Genomic DNA, 20,415 nt, shown 5'->3' on the forward strand with positions numbered 1-20,415 from the left:
TGCTTATTACTTTATTAGATGAAAGGAGTAAATTACGTTTTTGGCCCCTGTGGTTATATCACTTTTACTATATTAGCCCAAAATAAGATTTTTTAACATCTGTGCCCCCATGGTCATAATAACTAACTATTTTGACCCCTGAGACTAACTCCATCCCTTACCCTGGTTAATTATTTATCACATGCAAGTCACATGATGGGTATTTTTGTAATTTCTAATCCCTTTAAATCTAACCCAGATCTTCAAGAATATTATCATCTTCAACCATCATCATACCCAGATCTTCATCATCTTCAACCATCATCATCATCCCCACATAAACTTCAAACACAAATCAAAACCCTACAACACGCAACTGATCCAGCAATAACCAACTAACAACAACCCAAAACCCAACACAAATCACTAGATTACACACCTCTGAAACCCTAATTACAAACCTAACACACTACAACTCACCTTCACTAAACCAGCACATTCACATCAACAAAAAGTACCCATCTCACAAATCAAGCCCTAACTTCACCACATCAACTCAAAGATTAAAGATTCAAGAAATAGAAACCCTGACCTCAATTCTTGATGACCCAACACAGAAACCCTAACCTCAATTCTTGATGACCCAACACATTCCGGGCTCCGGCGAGGTGAGCGTGACGGCAAACATTTACTGGAACTGAGCCACCGTCGCCGCCGGTCACCTGTGGTCCTCCACCAATAGTACTATTTGACATCTGTCGTCAGTTGTTGTTGTTCACTGATCGGTTAGGGGCCAAATCATCGGTTGTTGTTGTTGTTCACTGACCGATTGTGGAATTTGTTTAGGGGATGATGATGATGGGTTGTTGTCCATTAAAGATCTGTGTTTGAAGTTTATGTGGGGATGATGATGATGGTTGAAGATGATGATATTTGTTTTGATTTGTGTTTGAATTGAAGACCTGGCTTAGATTTAAAGGGGATCGAAATATATGCCAGTACCTTTTTATTTATGCAAAAAGCTTGTTACATTGAAGACTGAAAGAGTTTTTTCTTTTTCTACTTTTTTAATTCATCTGTTTGTATATACGCATTGGTTCAAAATTTTATTGAAGTAGAATCAAATAGAAATTTGGTTGGATAATGTTTGTGAAAAATGATAAGTTTATATTATTATTATTTTGAAGCATGGGATGTGAAGCATTTTTCTGATATGATATTCCCTGGTTGAAGAAGATGATGGGAAATCGAATCTCAAATTGGGGGTTTGTGGTGTAATTGGGTATTCAGTTGTATTTAATAGGTGTTAGTATAAAAGGGGAGGGGAAATTACCAATTTACCCATCATGTGCATTAATAATTAACCAGGGTTTGAGGTTGAGTTAGACTTAGGGGCTAAAATAGTTAGTTATAGAAACCATGGGGGCACATATGTTAAAAGTTCTTATTTTGGGCTAATATAGTAAAACTGATATAACCACAGGGGCCAAAAACGTAATTTACTCAGATGAAAGAACTTTCTGTAAGATGATTCAATGAATTTATGGTTCTTTCATACTACTATATGTATTACGGTTGTTGTTGTATCTCTTTTCATTTGTTATCTTTGAAGTCAAATGAAGGCCTTTTGTTTTCAAAAATCTTGTGCTAACGAAGTTTCATGTTGGTTTTAATATTCAAGACGCCTTACATAATTACATTCACAAGGTTTTACATTATCTTGCACTACAAGTAATGTGCTAACATTTGACCATATATTAATTTTGTTTACTCCAACTAATTTGTTCATGTATAAGTATCTTCTAGAAGAAAAATAAGCCTGACGAATTTCGAAAACACGTCTTTTATATTACTAACGTGTTCAGGCATAGGCGTTAGTTCTATTAGACCATGTGCAACTGCCACGTCAGCTTCTAAATATCGCTATTTTATACTTACAAAATCCAAAAGTGTGATTGTCGATATAACCATCTATATATGTTTAACAGGGTCTCACCTTTGACCCTTGTATATCCCGCGCTAGTTAGCTCGTATATCTGCGGGGCCCAACATTTATATCCATGTAGGGCCGACGCAAGCGGCTTTCCTCATTGACAAATGCCACATTTGTCCTCATATATATTGTTAATGAAGTGAGAATGCTAAAAAAGAATGATTTTAATAAGGTTGGTAGTAGAACCTAGTGGATAAACATGGTGATGAAACTCATCCAGTAGGAAGTTAGTGTATGTGTATATATTTTTATCAAAGTTACTAAGGTTGTTAAGGTATTTTTATCAAAGTTACTAAGGTTGTTAAGGTTAATGATTGGGTTCCTTTTTCTATATACCAAGATCATTTTAAAAGACTATCCCATGATTATATCAACTCATTTTTTAAACTTGATAATCAACTTTTGGTGAACTTTTTATTAACAAGGGTATCAAATAACCTTCTGGGGTAGCCCAGTTGGCCAGCCTCACCCACCCTCTCCCTTGAGGTCCCGAGTTTGAATCTTAGTGTCCGCATCCCACGGCCAAGCTCTTCGCTCTCGGTTGGGTAGTCACCCCCAGACAGCTATGGGGCTAAGCTAGCTTGTGGAGTGTGATCTCTCCAACGGTTGGGAGGACCGTGGAATATCCCCCCCCCCCCCCAACAAGGGTATCAAATGTCGGCATTTTTTCATAGTCTGGCCTATCGGACTATCATCTAGTGGCCTATAGCATAAGATTCTAATGGCGGGCTTCTTCAAGTTAACAATGGACAACGAGATATCATACCACATGATCTTAAATAAGGTCTATAGTAAAGAAAGCGATACTAACGAAACACGTTACAGGATTTCAAATCCATGAAGATTAATGATGTTTATACGTCAGTAAGCATCTATGACCGAATTATACATCTATAGTAAAGACACACGCAACATCATGTATCTACTTTATTCTCGTATATCATGCAAGATTATGATTTATATATAGCAATTCTAGAAATTAATAAAAACATGATAAGGATATAAAACAAAAGTACATAAATTTAAAGAGTCAAAAATGAAAGTATTTGAGTTATACTGTAAACTGTAATGAATAGCAACAAACCCTGAAACTAGAGCAACTTATCGAAACTAGTTTTGATCGGTTCACGCAAAGATAACTAATCAGAAAACTTGCCGGATATTGATGTTTATTCTTGAAGTTTTAATATATTCCAAGTAAAAACTATCATCTTCATCTGAAAATTGCTTTTCTAAAGACCCGATCTCTGCGTGTTCTGTATCTGTAAAAATCCGAGGAACGCCTGCATAACGATATAAAAATAAAAAAAAAGAATTTAAAATGCGGAACAAGACATTCAGACTCCGAGAAAAGAATAAAGTACACGAATGGTTCCTATGGTTAACCAAAATTTTGGGTTTAGTCCCTAACTTTCAAAAGTTTACAGATGGTCCCTGTGGTTTGCATTTGGTTACGTATTTAGTCCCCAGCTAACAAATCTAAAACTTAACACGTCCATGTTAGGGGGTAAATGCGTTACAAAGTGCAAACCACAGAGACCATCCATGTACTTTTGGCAAAAGTTGGGAACTAAATGTGGTATAAAGAGCAAACCACAGGGACCGTCCGTGTACTTTTGGAAAGCTAGGGACCAAATCCAAAATTTTGGTTAACCACAAGGACCATCCGTGTACTTTACCCCTGAAAAAACGTATCACATATGGGGTGTGGTATACCAAAATTTTGGATTTGGACACAAGCTTTCCAAAAGTACACAGATGGTCCCCGTAGTTTGCACTTTGAAACGCATTTAGTCCCCAGCTTTTTTCCAAAAAGTACATGGATGGTCCCTGTGGTTTGCACTTTGTAACGCATTGAGTCCCTAACTTGGACATGCTAAAACCTTTAGATTTATTGGTTGGGGACTAAATGCGTTACAAAGTGCAAACCACCGGGGGACCATCCGTGTACTTTTGAAAAGCTAGGGACCAAATCCAAAATTTTGGTAAACCACAGGGACCATTGGTGTACTTTACTCTTACCAAAAAGAAGAAGATAAATGAATTTCTGTACCGACCATGAAAACGCTCCCTTGCTTCACCAGACATTAACACAATATCGCCACTGCGAAGAAACATTGCTAATGGTTCATCATTTCTGGACTTCCCTCCAAGAAGGAAAATAGCTTTGCATCCCAAACTAGAAAAAAAAAAAAAAAAAAAAAACAGAATCAAGTGTCAATGTCGTTAACCAAGATTAAATGACAAAATTATGGATCCTTTGGTTCATAATACAGTGAGACTGACCTCATGCTTACAATAGGTTTACTCCAATCTGCCTCCATGTCATCAAGGTGACCACCGAGCATATCACCTGAGATTTTTAGATATTTAATACAGGGGTGTTTGTATCAGTGGCGGAGCTTGACCAAAAGTTTCGAGGGGGGCGTAAAGTGATAGGACCCAAATTTTTTTTTCCTATCGTTATGTTTCGGGTCGGGTCGGGTTGGCCATTTGATTCAAGTCGGGTCAAATAATAATAGTTCCAAATAAAACAAAGTGTATATTTACCAAACTACCTATCATTTATATACAAAGTTTATAAATATTTAGGATATACCATTTAGGAGAAATAATCGGGGGGGGGGGGGGGGGGGGGCGCGATTCTGTATAATTTTAAAATTTTCAGACGAAAAATCGGAATTTATACACTTCTAACCGAAACATTGGGGTGGGCGGGTGCACCCCCGGGCACCCACAATACTTCGCCACTGGTTTGTATATGTATTCTGAAAGTGATTATGTGATAGTGAATAATCAGAATCAGTGTAACAAAACAGGCTGTAAAATATAGTGTTTAGGTGTGCTTTAGCTGTTTGAAGTTGTGCTAATCAGATCTTCAAGTGTTATTATTTATGGAATTACTAGATAAAATGATTAAAAATATACACTTTAATGAAAAAACGATTAAAAGTCCCGTGAAATTAGAGTAAAATTCTCTAAAGTCAGGTTAAAAGAACATGTATGGAAGTATTGTCCAAAACTGATTATATGATGCCTATATAAGCAAACTATCAGAGCAATTAAACTGTGTATCAAAGCATTAAAAACTGCTTACTGAAATTTTTAGTTGCAATAACATATAATGAGATGGAAAAATTACAAGTTTTGTCCTTTATCTTAATACCACTTATCAGGCGGTGTCCTTTTTAACGAATTTTGACAAGTTTTGCCCTTTACAAGGAATTTTGTTGCACATTTTGTCCTTTAGGCTTAACTCAGTTAGATTTTCTTGTTAAACATTGTCACCCAAGGGTATTTTAGCCTTTTTATCCATTTATTTAACACTATTTAAAAGAATAAAACAAAATATTTTAGGGTTGACTCTTGAAATAAATGGGTAAAAAGACTAAAATACCCTTGGGTGACAAGATTTAACAAGAAAATCTAACTGAGTTAAGCCTAAAGGACAAAACGTGCAACAAAATTCCTTGTAAAGGGCAAAACTTGTCAAACTTCGTTAAAAAGGACACCGCCTGATAAGTGGTATTAAGATAAAGGACAAAACTTGTAATTTTTTCTAAAGAGAAAAATGCCCGGATGGTCCCTGTGGTTTGCCCAAATTTCACCTTTAGTCCCCTAACTTTCTAAAATTGCACTTTTGTTCCCTGTGGTTGTTACTTGAATAGTCCCCTGCGTGGAGGACCACTAGTTTTTCCAGTTAAGTGATGTGAAATGACAAAAACGTCCACAGGAAACTATTTGTCATTTCACACCGCTTAACTCAAAAAACTAACGGCCATCCACACAGAGGTCTATCCGAGTTACAACTAAGCGTACCACATGGAACAACAGTGTAATTTTAGAAAGTTGGGGACTAAAGGTGAAATTCGGGCAAACCACAAGGACTATCCGGGCATTTTTCTCATCGTATAATCAATTTCAACACGCAAACCCAGTTAAAAAATTAAAAAATATGGCATCATAGATATTTAGTATCAAATAATACCTGACCCAAAGTAATTAACAATTGCAGCTTCAGGTTGAAATTCTTCTCCAACCGCCATTGCAGGAGCAGCCATTTTCTTAGCCAGTTGACAAAGAGCGTCCGGGATCTTATTGTGAGGGAGAGAAACGTTATAACTCCTCTACAACAATACAAATATACGTTGGCAAACTTCAATTGATTAACACTAACAAGCAAAAAATTCCCAAATGATACCAAAAGTTGACCTTTGACCAGTCAAATTGCAGACCAAGAGTGCTCCATCTTAACTTCCTTAGCAAGACTGATGCGGATACCGATTTACAACTATCTCCGTTAACTGATGAATCAAGTTCTTCCAAACAAGCCCACCTATGATTTTGAGAGTTGATATCTACACTAACGGAATCATCTTCAGCGGGGGCGGTTTCGTCTTTAACTAACGCTTGTTTGTTTTTTGCAGCGTTGAACAGATTATGTACGGCTCCGTAAATAGCATTGTGATTTGTTCTGTTTGGAGGTTGAGGGAAACTCATTAAACTCTCCTTGATCCACCTGCATTGTTCTTCAATACTCAATGCTGCCGGGATGAAATAAAAACCTGCAATCGAGATTCGTGACCACATAATAAGCACATATACGCCAAATATAAAACGTATCTTTATAACTTCTGTTTGAGACTAATTATTATTTCAAACTCAAAACAAGTCACAACTAGGGGCGTAAACGAGCCAAGCAGCTCATGAGCTACTCGAGATCAGCTCACTAAAAGCTCAAATCGAGGTTTGCTTAAACCAGCTCGAGGCCTAAAATTAGCCTGTTTTATAAACGGTCCCGAGCTTCCCTGATCGAGCTCAAGCTGGCTTGCGAGCCTATTATTTATATAGTTTTTATTTAATATATTAGATATTTACAAACTATAAATTAGCAACATTTTGATGCCTACATGCATTGATTTTTTTTTTCATCTTTTCCAATTTAACCTCACAACTTTTTTACTTTCAACTTTGGTCCTCTATACTTTTATATTTCGCAAAATTTTCGTTTTACGTTTTGTTATAAATTTGTGAGTAAACATGGCGCAACGTTCGTGTGTGGTTCAACGTTTTTACGTTTCGTTCTAAATTTCGCAAGTTAACATGGCGCAATGTGCGTGTGTGGTTCAACGTTTATACGTCGTCTATTTTTTTTCCTGTTTGACAAGTTCATCGCAACACACGGGGTCCTAAATTGACTTGGTTACTATTTTCTACGTTTTACGTTTCGGTCTAATTTATCTGCATTAGCACGCCGCAACTTCCGTGTTGGTGGTCACTGGAGATGGTGTGGCATTGGTGCTATTTGTCACAATTTTACGCCCCCACCGCATACGGTGGGGGCTTAATACTAGTATATATTTACATAGTAAGTATAATTATAATCAAAACTATGATAAAACTAACTAAAAAGCTATGCAGTTAATGCGGTAGAATATCGAATATCGGTTAAGGACCGATATTTGAGATATAGGTTATCTCAGTGAGATATCGGTAATTTTAATATAATGCAGAATTTATATATATAGCAATTTAACACTAATAATTCAGTGATATATCGGTTATATAGGTCAAATATCGGCCAATATCGCCGATAATGTCCGTACTTATATTCTGACCGATATTTTACTAGAGAACCGATATATCACCGATATTAACTGCATAGCTAAATAGTATGACTTTTTATATGTAAATAATGTAATTAAAAAATATATATATTATATAAAAAACAATAATAGATACAACACATTATAACAAATGTATGTAAATTAACTAATAAATAAATAATAATCGAGTCAAGCTCGAGCTTTAAAAACTACTTCAAGACGAGCTCAAGCTCTCGTAAATTAATCTTTTCGAGCTCACATGCACAACATCCAGATAAAACTGTTTGCATACCAGGGCAATCATCCAAGCAGAACACAGGCCTATCAAACGGACACTCAAGCTTCGAAACTCCAGCACGAAGATCACCGTTTCTATCAAATGATTCTGAAATAGCCTTAAAATCGATAACTTCCGACAAATCTACAGGTCTCGGTTGCTTCTTCCTTGAATTCAACACATCATTACAGAAAAAAACACTCGATAACTAACACTTAACAGTAAACAAAAGCAGTTTTAATAGGTTAATGAAAGAATTTCTTACTTTTTTGAAGATTTTGAAGTGGAATCGTAATATAATTTGTACTTCTTCTCGGTTTTTCGAAAGGCGGTTCTCTCTGAATCGTCGTTTATGCTATCGGATCCGTACATTTGAATGTGTTTGAATCAAATGGAAGTGAATTTGGGGATCCTGAAATTAGGGTTTATGTTCAGAAAGTATATATCTTGGTTTGGGAATTTTGCAGTTTGCGGCTTAAACTGTATATTGCCAAATTTACCCCTAATTCGTTAAGGGTAATATTGTCTTTCACACAACTAGTTTTATACTGTGCGGCGAACGTTTTTTGTTGTTTAGTCTGTGTATACATGTGTTTTGAAATCAATACGAGCGAGTTGCGTACGGAAACCGCTGAATAAAAAGGAAATATAGAAAAAAACACTAAAAGATAACCAAAAGAAAATCAACCAAAAAAGTTGTATGGTAATAATGTTGTTCGTATGAAACATGTGGTCAGAGATGAGCAAATGATATTGGGTACCGGTACCGAATTTCCCGAATCAAAAGATCTTAAGTACCAATTCGGTACGACTTTTGGCGTTCCCGGTTCCGGTTCGCTACCGCTTTTTACCTTCATATACCGGTACCATAAATGGTATTTTCGGTACCAGTACCGATTCGGTATTGGTTGGCACCGAGCTCATCCCTACCCTGAAACTAAAAAAAGAAATCATTAAAAGTTGAAGAAAATCAACAAAAAAAGTTGCACGATACTGTTGTTGTTCGTACGACCCCCGTGATCAGGGATGAGCAAATGGTACCACGTAGCAGTACCGAATTTCTCGAACTAAAAGATTTTCAAAATCAATTCGATACCGACTTTTGGTGTTTTCTGTATTAGGCTTGTGTCGGTTTTTACCTTCATGTACCGATAACCGTACTGGTATTTTCGATACCAATACCGGTTAACATAAACTTATCTAACTTAAAAAGTAAAGAAGATAATAAAAATTATTTAAAAAAAAACAATATATATTGTTATAAATTTTTCGATCACTGTTCAAAGCATTTGGTTTTCAATATATAGGAGAATACAATACAAAATCAGAATAAAAAGAGTAAAGTAATGAATGCCCGATGTTTACCTAAATTTCATCTTTAGTTCCTAATTTTCTAAAAATACATGTTTGTTCTATGTGGTTATAGTTGTCCAACCCACTCAACGCTCGCTCAGAAAATGCCTGCTCGACTTTCGGTTCAATTGTAAACGAGCCGATCGGCCCAACTCGATTTGTAAACAAACCACACAGGAGCAAAGGTTCGCTCGGCTCTATTCGTCTAGAATTGTTTTTTTAATCTATTTTATATATATATATATACACACACAAAACAAAACAAAACAAAATTAAAATTATATTTATAGTTTTATATATATCACTATATTGGTTTTTGACGCACTATATACAAATATACAATTCTATTTATACTAGCCCAATACTAAATCTAAAAGTAAATCCCTAAGCCGCTAAACGATGATCATTGACCTAGGTAATCCACTCATCGCATCTCGCTCTCACCGTCATCGTTCTCTACGTTTGTTCACCGCCTCATAATCGGCCACAACCTCAACCTTATGATCGACACAACATTGTCATTCGTCTTTCATTGAAAATTCAAACTGGATGGCACACTAGATAGTAATATTGTTTAAATCGTTCGTCACTTGGAAATTTAATATTCGGAAAATGCTCGATCGAGTTTCTGCTCGGTTTGTAAACGAGCCGCTCAGTTCGGCTTGACACGTTAAATGTGAGAAACTACTAAAATTCATTTTCGTAATAATAATAATAATTTTTCTATACTAATAAATGAAAATCTTTTTTGGACACGTGTCACTTCCTGGTGTATTCTCACCTTATTTTCCTATTTATCTTCCATATTAATTTTAAACAAAAAAATAGACAAGAATAAATATTTGTTTTTCTATAAATAATTTTAAACAAAATTTTAGATAAGGATAAATGTTTATTTTTATTATGATCACATAATAATAACAATAATAATAATAATAATAATAATAACAATAATAATAATAATTTTACTCAAAAAATAAGATAAGAATAAATATTTGTTATTATATAAATAAATTTTAACAAAATTTTGATAAGGATAAATGTTTGTTTTTATTATGAGTAGATTCAAAGTTCATTTTTAAAAAATACATCATGACAACTATATGCGTTAGCATATGACATAATATTTTATTCAACACGTGCAATATATGAGTTTTTTAAAGATATATTTTTAATTATTTATTATATAAAAATACACTTATGCAAAATAAAAAAATAAAGTAAAATGTTATAATAAGTAGATAGTACATTAAAGTTCATTTATAAAAGATAACTTGACGACTTTATGTGTTAACATATGACATTATATTTTATTCAATACGTGCAATATACAAGTTTTTTAAAGATATATCTTTTTTTATTATGATTTATTATATAAATTTACATTTATGCAACCCGTATAATACACGAGGTTCTAACCTATTAATAATAATAACTAATAAAGAGAGGATCTAGTGAACATTAAAAATGTATATTACTTTATCTATTTCATCTTCAAAATCATCTATAAAACGATAAGGGCAGTATTGTCTTTTCATATTGTAAATCAAGAAAAACTTCCTGCAAAGTCTCTCCTCCATTCTTTGGCGCGAACATGTGCATAAAACCGTTGGAAAAACTTCGATCAGATTTCATAATTTTGTTAAAATACGTTGAAAATGGCGCGTAGGGCGGTAACCGCTGCTTTGATTCTCAATCAGGCATGGCAAAACTCGCTTAATCGGACCTTTGTTCGAGCACCTATACTGAATTCTAGATGTGGGTATAGAATCATTAGACATTTTTGCTCGGGAAGAAGAACGGGTCACCCGAATGATTGTTTTCATGATAAAAATGTGTCGTTGGTTACGGAGAATATGCAGGAACCGCCTCCAGGTTCTAAAGTCCCTTTTAAACATGATTGCTTAAAATTTAAAATAATATTATGTTTTCTACAAGAAGAATTACTTGTGTTTGATATGAAAGATTATGAATGTAAATAGTCGGTTTAAAAGATTTTATTTCAGGCACGAGTAAAACCGAAGGACAGACTACAAATATGGTGTTTGGAAGCACAGTGATTGATGGTTCAACCGGTGAGTGGCTCACTCTTAATGAAAAGGTAACGATGGTTAAATGTTTTTTTTGGTCAATAAATCGTCGTCTAATTTGGTTTCGATCGGTGTCACTTTAACATATAATCAAACACTTTTTGTCAGTTTTAAAAGTTTTTTATATATAATCAAACGTGCGGGTTAGCGTCAACTCGTTACAAACAAATAGGCAACAAGTTGCGTCGCAACCACCTTTTGAATTGCAAAACCGTTCCTACGAAAGATGAAGCGACTTTTAAGGGTCGAGAGATTACTATTCGCGACCCACTGAACCCTGTTCAGGAATTCCACGGCCTCTGGGAGATGGGATTGCTAAAAGAGAGTTGGGAAAATGGGGTTACATTTACCCTTTACTAAGGGGAGTGGGTTAAAACTTAATTGGACTTTAGATTGGGCCAAAGCCCAATGGGTCAAGCCAATAAGGAAATCAGCCATTTGACCTCAAAAGTCAAAATGAAACTTTTTGGTAGCAAGAAAATCAGCCAATCATAGCCCAACACTCACTTCCATCCTTGACAACTTGGTGATTATTAAATGTGGCTTACAAATTTCTAAATAACTGGTTTGATGTACTTAACAGATAAACACTTACCCAAGTGCTAGAAGGTTTACAGCAATTGGGCTCGGAGGCGATGATTTTGTTCAGTCTATGGTAGTTGCTGTGGAGTCAGTTATTCAGCATCCGGTCCCACAGGTACGCGCATTCCAAATTATTCCAGTGTACGTGCAGCCCGATTATCTTTTACATAACTTGATTCGTTATGATTGACCGACCATAGGGCCATGTGAAGCAGAGAGTGTCATCGGGTGGGAAATATGTCTCGGTGAACATTGGACCTGTGCGAGTCGTTTCTAGGGAACAGGTTATTTTCTTATCTGTCGATCTGTTTAACAAGTCAAACGGGTCGAAAGTCGGAGAAAGTATAATTATAAAGCATATATCCTACTAAGCTGTTAAATGGGTCATGTGCACGGTTGGGCGGGTCGAACCCGAACACGACACAAAACCAAAAAAGTGCGGCACATGAACCCGAACACGACAAATGTATTCACAGGTTGACATGAACACAAGCGATAAAATAATTATATTTTTTTCTTTTTTGCATATTAATACTTTGAAATTTTCAAGTTACATTTAATTTTTTTGTTTTGGAGCAATTATGGTTACACTATGCTAACTTATTTTTAAACTTTTAAATTTTGGTATAAAAAATGCCCAAATAGTTTAAGTTCTTACAAAAACACATTTTAAAAAAGATTCATAGAGTAAACAAATGGATTAAACGGGTCAACCCGTTCACAAACACGACCCTTTAGCCAAACATATTTGCGAATTTCGTGTTAGGTTCATGTCGTATCAGAAATCTCTGGTATATATGTTAAACACACAATGGAAATTAAAATTAAAAGGCTAGGCAGAAAATGTTTCGGGTCAACCCAAACCAACTAGTATAGAAAAAAATAATATTGACCAAGCCTGTTTTTGCACGCTAAGAAACTCGGCAATTTTTCTACAGGTTCAAGCTGTATATAATGCCATGAGGAGTGATGATAGGATGAAATTCTTTCTGTAATACATTTCTTTTAGAAACTATATATATATAAACTCATTATGTTTGGAACTATATACAAGTACATATGAAAAGTATAGTAGTGTAAAACAACATAGAATGGATGTCACACATAATTCCAATATGTGACAACTTTTGTTGACCAATGAAACTGTTGGGAAGATGCTTAATTATTTTTTATTTTTTTTGTTAAACAAGCGAAAAACGTTGAACCTCACATGCACGTTGCAGCGTGTTAACTCGCTAAATTTTAAACGATACGTAAAACGAAAACTTGCGAAATGTGAAAAGTATGGAGGACCAAAATTGAAAATAAAAAAAGTGTTGGGGTTAAATTACAAAAGATGAAAAACTTTGGGTTAAAAGTAAAAAAAGATCAAAGAGGTTGTTAAAATGCAAAAGATAAAAACTTTGGGTTAAAAATGAAAAAACCAAATTTTTATTGCAAGTAGATGATTTTTAATATGCAATCACATTTCCAGAAATTAAAATTTTTTATTGACGGATTGTTAAAAATAGCAGTGAATCTAACATGTAGTTGTACTCAGCATATCGTTTTCTCCCCATGTCATGCCCATCAACTAAGAAAATGATTATTGTATTTTTTTTTTTTATATAAAAGTGAATAAAGTCAAATGTGGTATATTATTTTTTTTAATGACAAATTTCTTTTAATTCGTATATTCTGAATTCAACCTAAAACTTTTCGTTTTCAAATCAAGTGTTTAAAAACTTTGTTTTTTTTCAATGGATCACACCCGTAAATGTGGTATATTAATATATTATTGGCTCCTCTTCTTGAAATCAAATATACTACTATCTATGTTTGATTTTAATAAAAAGGAAAAACTTTAAATAAATCATAAATTAAGATTCTTATATTTATATTCCTTACCCCATGTAAGCTCAAAGTATCGAAAATTATAGAATATCCTTTTATGTATCTTTAGGAATTTGATTTAGTAACTGCAAGATTTCTTTCTCGTCAATGTAGGCTCAAAGTATCGAAAATTATAGAATATCCTTTTACGTATCTTTAGGAATTTGATTCAGTAACTGCAGGATTTCTTTCTCGTCAATAGTTACTACACCCCAAAACACAATTTTATTATTTAAAACCGAACATAAGAAACAAACCTCAACCTTGACCGCCATGTTCATGATCGATATGAGATTTGTGGTAGGTGTTATAGTAACAAGTTTCTATTAACTATAAGAACTCTTATCCGTGACCTAGCAGTATGTCGTTTGACTAGTGGAGTAAAAAAGCCCAGAGGCTCGAGAGCTACTCGTGATCGAGTGATCGACTCGGTTAAAAGCTCGAGCGAGCCGAGCCTTAACGAGCCCGAGCTCGAGCCTGAAATACAAAGCTCGTACGCGAGCCTAAACGAGCCCAAACAAGTTTTTTATATATAATGAAATAATGATGATACCATAGGCTAGTCGAGCTTTGGCTTGTTTTAAATGATATTGAAGCGAGTTCGAGCTGAGCTTTTAGCTCGTTTGATGTTCTCAAAATAGGTCGAGCTAAGCTCGAGCTTTGGGTTTTACTTACGAGCCAAGCCCGAGCTCAAATAAGTAGACTCGAGCCGAGCTCGAGCTCGAGATTCATAAAAACATGACAAGCCGAGCTCGAGCCTAGTTGGGCTTGCGCTCGGCCCGGCTAGTTTACACCCCTACGTTTGACGAAATGACCCTCATAACTGTGATATGAGTTCAATATGAGTTCAAATATTTGAACTCATATCACAGTTATGAGGGTCATTTCGTCAAACGTAGGGGTGTTTTTTCCCCAAAAACTTAGATAGCATTTAGGTGTAAAAACTTTTAGTTAAATAAAAGAAAAAAAAAAACTTAATAAGAAATCTTTTAAGACCACCTGTAGTAGATGGGGTTTTGGGTGTTTTTTCCCCAAAAACGTCCCTTCACGCCTGCGTCACCGTCCCGGGGGCATTTTTGATGGTTTTTTTTGGTTGTGCGTTTCCTTAATCACGCTTGATTGAAGAGAGAAGGGAAAATGGTATATTTTATTTTCCAAAATGAAGGAAAATAGTAAGTGGTATAATGAATGAACATAGTAAATGGTATAATGATGTCGGAAAAATACATTAAAAATGACAAATAAAATACAAAAACACACAATCTAGCAAAACCACGCGCCGTCGTTGACCGTCGTATTACTCGCCGGCGGTATCTCAAAATGCCACAAGCGACCAACAGAATGTTTGCGATACTTTTGACACAAAAACTCATTAGCATAAGCCTTCTCCACCTTCCTATTCACATCGTGCAAAAACACGTGCGTCACACCGGATTTCTTCCGGTTTCTCGCCATCACAGTTGCGGAATATATCGCCGCCATCCGCCCCGGCGCCTCCGCAAAGTAACCCCGCGGCGCGTCCACCATTATCATGTCCCACTCCGTCTCGTACACTTCATCGGGTAAACTTGTAAGTGCTAATCTTCAAAGTTCAAAAAAAATTAGTCAATCTCCTAAAATATTATCAGCGGACTATTTTACAAACAAAATCGGATTAATGTGGGTAATTAACTGAGTTAAGATTATTATCGGCCAAAAATAGACAATTCGGATTATTAAAATCCAATTTGCCAATATCAAAAATGTCCCAATAAAGATATTTATTTATTAGGGATGATGTAAGCCGGTCTGAGTGACTCGTGGGCTATTTAAAACTCGAATCATGTCGAGCTTAAACAAAGTTGAGTTTGAGATTTTACGGAGGCTCATTTAATAAATAAGCTCGGGCTTGCGTTTTATATATTGAACACGGGCTCACGTATATGCATTTTACATTTTTAAAGTAAATATAAATCAATAAAAAAAAGTATTATTATTAGGAAAATTGGTATTTAATAAACCAACCTTTGCCCAGTTGGTAAATAATAATCCAACCTACAGAATTGGTATATAATAATCCTACCTATCAATATGTTGGTACTCAATGAATCTCCGTTAGTTTTTTTTAACTGAAGTTAGTTTTTAAGTTTTATTTATTACACAAACAGTCCCTGTAGTTGTAATTTACTAGTTTTAACTATGAGTTAATAGCCAAAATGGTCCCTGAGGTTAATAGCCACAGCACCGCCACCACCACCGCCACCGCCACCGCCACCACCACCATCGCCACAGCACCGCCACCACCGCACCGCCACCACCACCACCACCACCAATCGACGAGAGAGAGAGATCGGCGAGTGACGGCGGATCGAGGTGGTTCTCCGGCGACCCGTCGGAGAAGATGATGAAGGCGGCGGCGGTATCAAGCAGAGAGAATCGGAGTGTGAACAGAGGAGAGAGAGGATGACCGGGGAGAGAGAGAGACGGTGAGAGGAGTAGCGACGCGGCGGTGGCGATTGACAGGTCCCGGTAAGACCCCCCTTCCCGTTTACCTTTATTTTTTTTTATAAAGAACGATGTTTGGCTGCTGTTGATGATGACGAGGACCTACCGAGGTTTATGCTGTGACAATAATGATGGTGGTGATATTGTACAGGTCAGGTTTGTTCAAACTCAGACGGGTTTCGGTTGATTCTGTTGTGGTTCGAGTCTCGGGTTAGTTCAGGTCCTTCGGGCCAGCCGCACTTCGGGTCAGATTCAGTCAAAGTCAACAACTCGGTTCGGGTTTTGGTCAACAAATGGTCCACCGCCAACCGGTGGTGGCGGTGCGGTGGTGGTGGTGGTGCTGTGGCGATGGTTACGGTGGTGGAGGTGCTGTGGCGATGGTGGTGGTGGTGGTGGCGGTGCGATGGTGGCGATGGTGGCGGTGGCGGTGGTGGTGGTGGTGGCGGCGGTGCTGTGGCTATTAACCTCAGGGACCATTTTGGCTATTAACTCATAGTTAAAACTAGTAAATTACAACCAAAAGGACTGTTTGTGTAATAAATAAAACTTAAAAACTAACTTCAGTTAAAAAAAAAACTAACGGAGGTTCATTGAGAACCAACATATTGATAGGTAGGATTATTATATACCAATTCTGTAGGTTGGATTATTATTTACCAACTGGGCAAAGGTTGATTTATTAGATACCAATTTTCCTTATTATTATTATGTACAAAATGGTAATGAAAATGACATAAAAATATTATTATGTGATATAAAGATACTATAATTATACATATATACTAAAATAATAATGAAAACAAAATCTTTAAGTAAATAATAAAGGATCTGGACTCAAACTTAAAAAACTATTCACTATTAAGCTTGAGCTTTAAAATAATTATATTCTAAACGAGAGACCTCAAACTTAGCTCCCTTATAGTTAAACGACCTCAACTCAAGTCTAGACTTAAGTAAAAATAAAACATTTAAATAAATAATAAATAAGCCGCACTCAAAGTTAATTATATATCCATTCACAAATCAAGCTCGAACTGTGCGACCACAAACTCGAACTCAAAACTCTTTCTAGGTTAAGCTAAATGTTTTAAAAACCGGTTTTTTAATTGTATCAAATTGGGCTTAGGAACAGTTCAACTGGTTGTACCATACTAGACGGTTCAATCGTGATGACTAGTTAACCCTATAATTCCATAAAATACAATTATAACTCAAAAGATAATCCGAAACTACACAATTCCATAATCAGAAAATCATTTTTACAACAAAGTATTTTTAAATAAAAGTCTACAACATTGGGGCGTTGAATGTATCAGGTTCACGATTGCGTAAAAAATAAAATTTGTTATCATCGCTTTTTTAAACTCAAAATTTTACCATAGAATTAAACTGGTAGGCCAGTATTACCAGATATACCAGCAATTCGAAAACTATGTCGAAACCCTATTTATACTAGTCTCTACCATCTCGGGACAATAACCGGTTAAGTTTAAGCGGACTTGATTCTAAACAAATTAAATCATGACTCATTATTGCCCTTAAAATTACTATTATTTATTTATTTATTTTATATAATAAACAAGAATATATAATAATAATAATAATAATAATAATAATAATAATAATGATAATAATAATAATAATAATAATAATAAATATATTAATATTTACCAACCTGCACTTATCATTCCCCTTGATGTAAGACTTCGCCGGAGCACACTCCGGTTCCGACCGGTACGTCCGCATAAGCTCATCCGCTTCCGACAACTTCGTCCGGTACTTAACAACCGCCGCATTAAGCTCCGGCGCATCTTTCAACACCGTCTGAACCCACGTCGGATCCTCTTCCAAAAACACCGTTTTCCCATTCGCATTAAACGATGCCCACATCAACGAATCATGACCCAACCCAAACACCAGAAAATTACACGGCCCAATCGATCGCAAAACATCGAAAGAAACCGTGATTTCGGAGAAAGATTGTTGTGGGACGATCCGAGATGTGGCGTAGTGGAGGATTGATCTGAGCTGGGTCGGGTCGGGTTTGGAGTGGAACGGGTTGTCGGGTCGGGTGCAGAAGAAACGAGAAGTGGTGGTGTTTGTGAAGGTTAAGAGGAGAAGGGTACCGGCGATTACGGCGGTTAAGGATAGTAAGATTAAGAGTTTTCGTTCGGGGAGGATGGGGGTATTATGGTAATTTTTCATGGTGAGAAAGTGGATTGAAGATCTAAGATTTGGTTTAGGATGGGGTAGATATAGATGATGGTGTGAGACATGTTCAATGAAAGAAAACGGAGTCAACTTTGTTGGTCAACGGCTAAAGAATTCTACAATTTTGGATATTAATTTATGGGAAAGTTGTGAAAATTTTGAAAGTAAATGAATTGCTAAAATGGATCTTGAAAATAAATGAACGTATTTTTCTGTGTAGTGTTGCAGTAATTACTAGTCGGGCGTAGAGGTGTGTAAATCGGTTTTTTTATTGAAAACAAAAACCGTTTTTTTATGACTGGTTTCAGTTACTAACCGGTTTTTAAACCCAAAACAATAACTGGTCCCAACCGGTTCAGGTCAGCTTAGAAGCGGTTTTTGCAAAAAAAAAAAAGGGGGGGGGGGGTTTAAGAGGTTTAAAGTTTTTTTAAAACCGGTTTCGGTTTTTAAACCGGTTTCAAAGATCAAGCATAATAACCGGTCTACAAACCGTCGATTCGGTTCGGGTTGAAACCGGTTTTTAAAAAGTTAAAAAAAAAGACGGGTTCGGTCTTAAAACCGGTTTTTTTTGTACACCTCTAGTCAGGCGGTGGAGTGAGACTGACGATTAATCGGGTATTAATGGGGACTAAGTGTGATTAATCAACACATAGTCCGGATTTTTATAACCGTGCTCATGTATATGATAATAGCACATATACGTGTGAAAAATAACGTAATTTTCATGTTGATGGTTATAGGCCAGCTTAGTGGTATGAGGTGTTTATCTTCATCAAAATAGTACGAGTTTAAGTATCACAAAATTGGCTTTAGGTGGATTTTAGTTTTAGCGGAAAGAGGGGTGTTTGTCATTAGAAAAGTGTGTATGTTCGTACGTGTTAACGACTGAACATCTATATGTATAAGTGTAGCCATGTTAAGGATAGTATTATTAAGAGTGGACGTTAGGGGAGGATGGGGGTATTATTGTAATTTTCATGTTTTTTTTTAATATTATGTGAAAGAAGATTGAAGGTTGAAGATTTGATGTTTGGGAGACGGAGACGGGGTTAGTAAAAGATGACGGCGTTAATGGTATTGATCAACGGATGAAGAATTCTACAAATTTGGATGTTAATTGATGGGAAAGGTGTGGAAATTTTAAAATAAATGAATAGCTAAATTTGGATTTTGAAAATAAACTAGTATTTACACCACCCGTAACCGGGCGTTTTTCATCCAAAATATTGCCACAACACGCCCGAACACGCTCGGTTACGCCCCCTAGGCATTTTCCGGCGTTATTCGTGAAAAAAGGACCTTGGCGTTTTTTGAAACACGCCAAAATGGCAAATCTTTGGCCAATCAGATAAGAGCATGTAGTTTAAAGAGACAGATGGAATTTTGGGGTTTGAGTTTGCCGGATTTTATGGATTTGCCGGAATTTTAGCCGGATTTTTTGGGTTTGCAGGTGTCATGGTCACGAAGAAGAAGAAGAAGAAGGAGGATGGAGATGGGTGGTTGTTTTAAAAGTTTCCTCAGTTGTCACATTAGGCCCCTGTGGTTTTAAACTTCAATATATTTAATATTTCAAGTTTCAAAAATGCTATATCAGTCCCTAAAGTTTTGTTTATTAAATGTCTCATTTGGATCTTTTATAAAACTTAAAACTTTGCAATGTAATTTTTTAGTATTGTAATTTTATTTAATTTAATGAAGTATTTTAAGTTTTATTAAAAAAAATAAATAATTGTGTAATGACTGGATGGGCGTTATTGGGCATTATTCCCACTACGACACTTTTGCAATAACGCCCAATAATGCCCCCATGCTGACTGGACTGCCACATGGCAGAAAACGCCCCAATGTGTGGGCATTATTGGGCTAACGACTACGCATGGTCTTATGAAACTATGAATTGCGTTTTGTGGCGGGATCGTTAAAACTGAACAAAATATAGACGTAAAACGTTGAATCACGTATGCACAT

General features: G+C 35.9%; 3 protein-coding genes across 3 annotated transcripts; 1 reads left to right on the plus strand and 2 right to left on the minus strand.

Annotated features, from left to right (window-relative positions):
• Positions 1–2,969: 2,969 nt before the first annotated feature.
• On the minus strand, positions 2,970–8,302 carry LOC110871619 (alpha-ketoglutarate-dependent dioxygenase alkB). Its single transcript, XM_022120328.2, has 7 exons — positions 8,121–8,302; positions 7,871–8,022; positions 6,185–6,537; positions 5,961–6,099; positions 4,259–4,325; positions 4,030–4,151; positions 2,970–3,255 (listed from the first exon to the last, which is right to left on the minus strand). Exons 1-7 carry the CDS (start codon positions 8,225–8,227, stop codon positions 3,116–3,118), a joined length of 1,080 nt encoding a protein of 359 aa, XP_021976020.1. The 5' UTR covers positions 8,228–8,302; the 3' UTR covers positions 2,970–3,115.
• A 2,484-nt stretch (positions 8,303–10,786) lies between these two features.
• LOC110870714 lies at positions 10,787–12,251 on the plus strand. Its single transcript, XM_022119888.2, has 4 exons — positions 10,787–11,083; positions 11,215–11,309; positions 11,882–11,995; positions 12,081–12,251. Exons 1-4 carry the CDS (start codon positions 10,867–10,869, stop codon positions 12,249–12,251), a joined length of 597 nt encoding a protein of 198 aa, XP_021975580.2. The 5' UTR covers positions 10,787–10,866.
• Positions 12,252–14,912: 2,661 nt separating this feature from the next.
• Positions 14,913–18,480, minus strand: LOC110871620 (probable methyltransferase At1g27930). The gene is made up of 2 exons (XM_022120329.2): positions 17,912–18,480; positions 14,913–15,334 (listed from the first exon to the last, which is right to left on the minus strand). The coding sequence occupies exons 1-2, from the start codon at positions 18,439–18,441 to the stop codon at positions 15,016–15,018; spliced, it is 849 nt and encodes a 282-aa protein (XP_021976021.1). The 5' UTR covers positions 18,442–18,480; the 3' UTR covers positions 14,913–15,015.
• Between the last annotated feature and the right edge of the window lie 1,935 nt (positions 18,481–20,415).

Source organism: Helianthus annuus, chromosome 8, assembly GCF_002127325.2.
Source record: "Helianthus annuus cultivar XRQ/B chromosome 8, HanXRQr2.0-SUNRISE, whole genome shotgun sequence".
In the NCBI taxonomy this organism is placed as follows: domain Eukaryota; kingdom Viridiplantae; phylum Streptophyta; class Magnoliopsida; order Asterales; family Asteraceae; genus Helianthus; species Helianthus annuus.

What these genes read in the sequence shown, in the direction of transcription:
- LOC110871619 (XM_022120328.2), bottom strand. Translation starts at nt 8,227, where the DNA reads ATGTACGGATCCGATAGCATAAACGACGATTCAGAGAGAACCGCCTTT. An exon ending in ACTTCAAAATCTTCAAAAAA is followed by an intron (nt 8,023 to 8,120) that starts GTAAGAAATTCT and finishes GTTGAATTCAAG; the next exon opens with GAAGAAGCAACCGAGACCTG. An exon ending in CTGCTTGGATGATTGCCCTG is followed by an intron (nt 6,538 to 7,870) that starts GTATGCAAACAG and finishes TCTCGATTGCAG; the next exon opens with GTTTTTATTTCATCCCGGCA.
- LOC110870714 (XM_022119888.2), top strand. Translation starts at nt 10,867, where the DNA reads ATGGCGCGTAGGGCGGTAACCGCTGCTTTGATTCTCAATCAGGCATGG. An exon ending in GGCTCACTCTTAATGAAAAG is followed by an intron (nt 11,310 to 11,881) that starts GTAACGATGGTT and finishes TGTACTTAACAG; the next exon opens with ATAAACACTTACCCAAGTGC. An exon ending in TTCAGCATCCGGTCCCACAG is followed by an intron (nt 11,996 to 12,080) that starts GTACGCGCATTC and finishes GACCGACCATAG; the next exon opens with GGCCATGTGAAGCAGAGAGT.
- LOC110871620 (XM_022120329.2), bottom strand. Translation starts at nt 18,441, where the DNA reads ATGAAAAATTACCATAATACCCCCATCCTCCCCGAACGAAAACTCTTA. An exon ending in AAGGGGAATGATAAGTGCAG is followed by an intron (nt 15,335 to 17,911) that starts GTTGGTAAATAT and finishes TGAACTTTGAAG; the next exon opens with ATTAGCACTTACAAGTTTAC.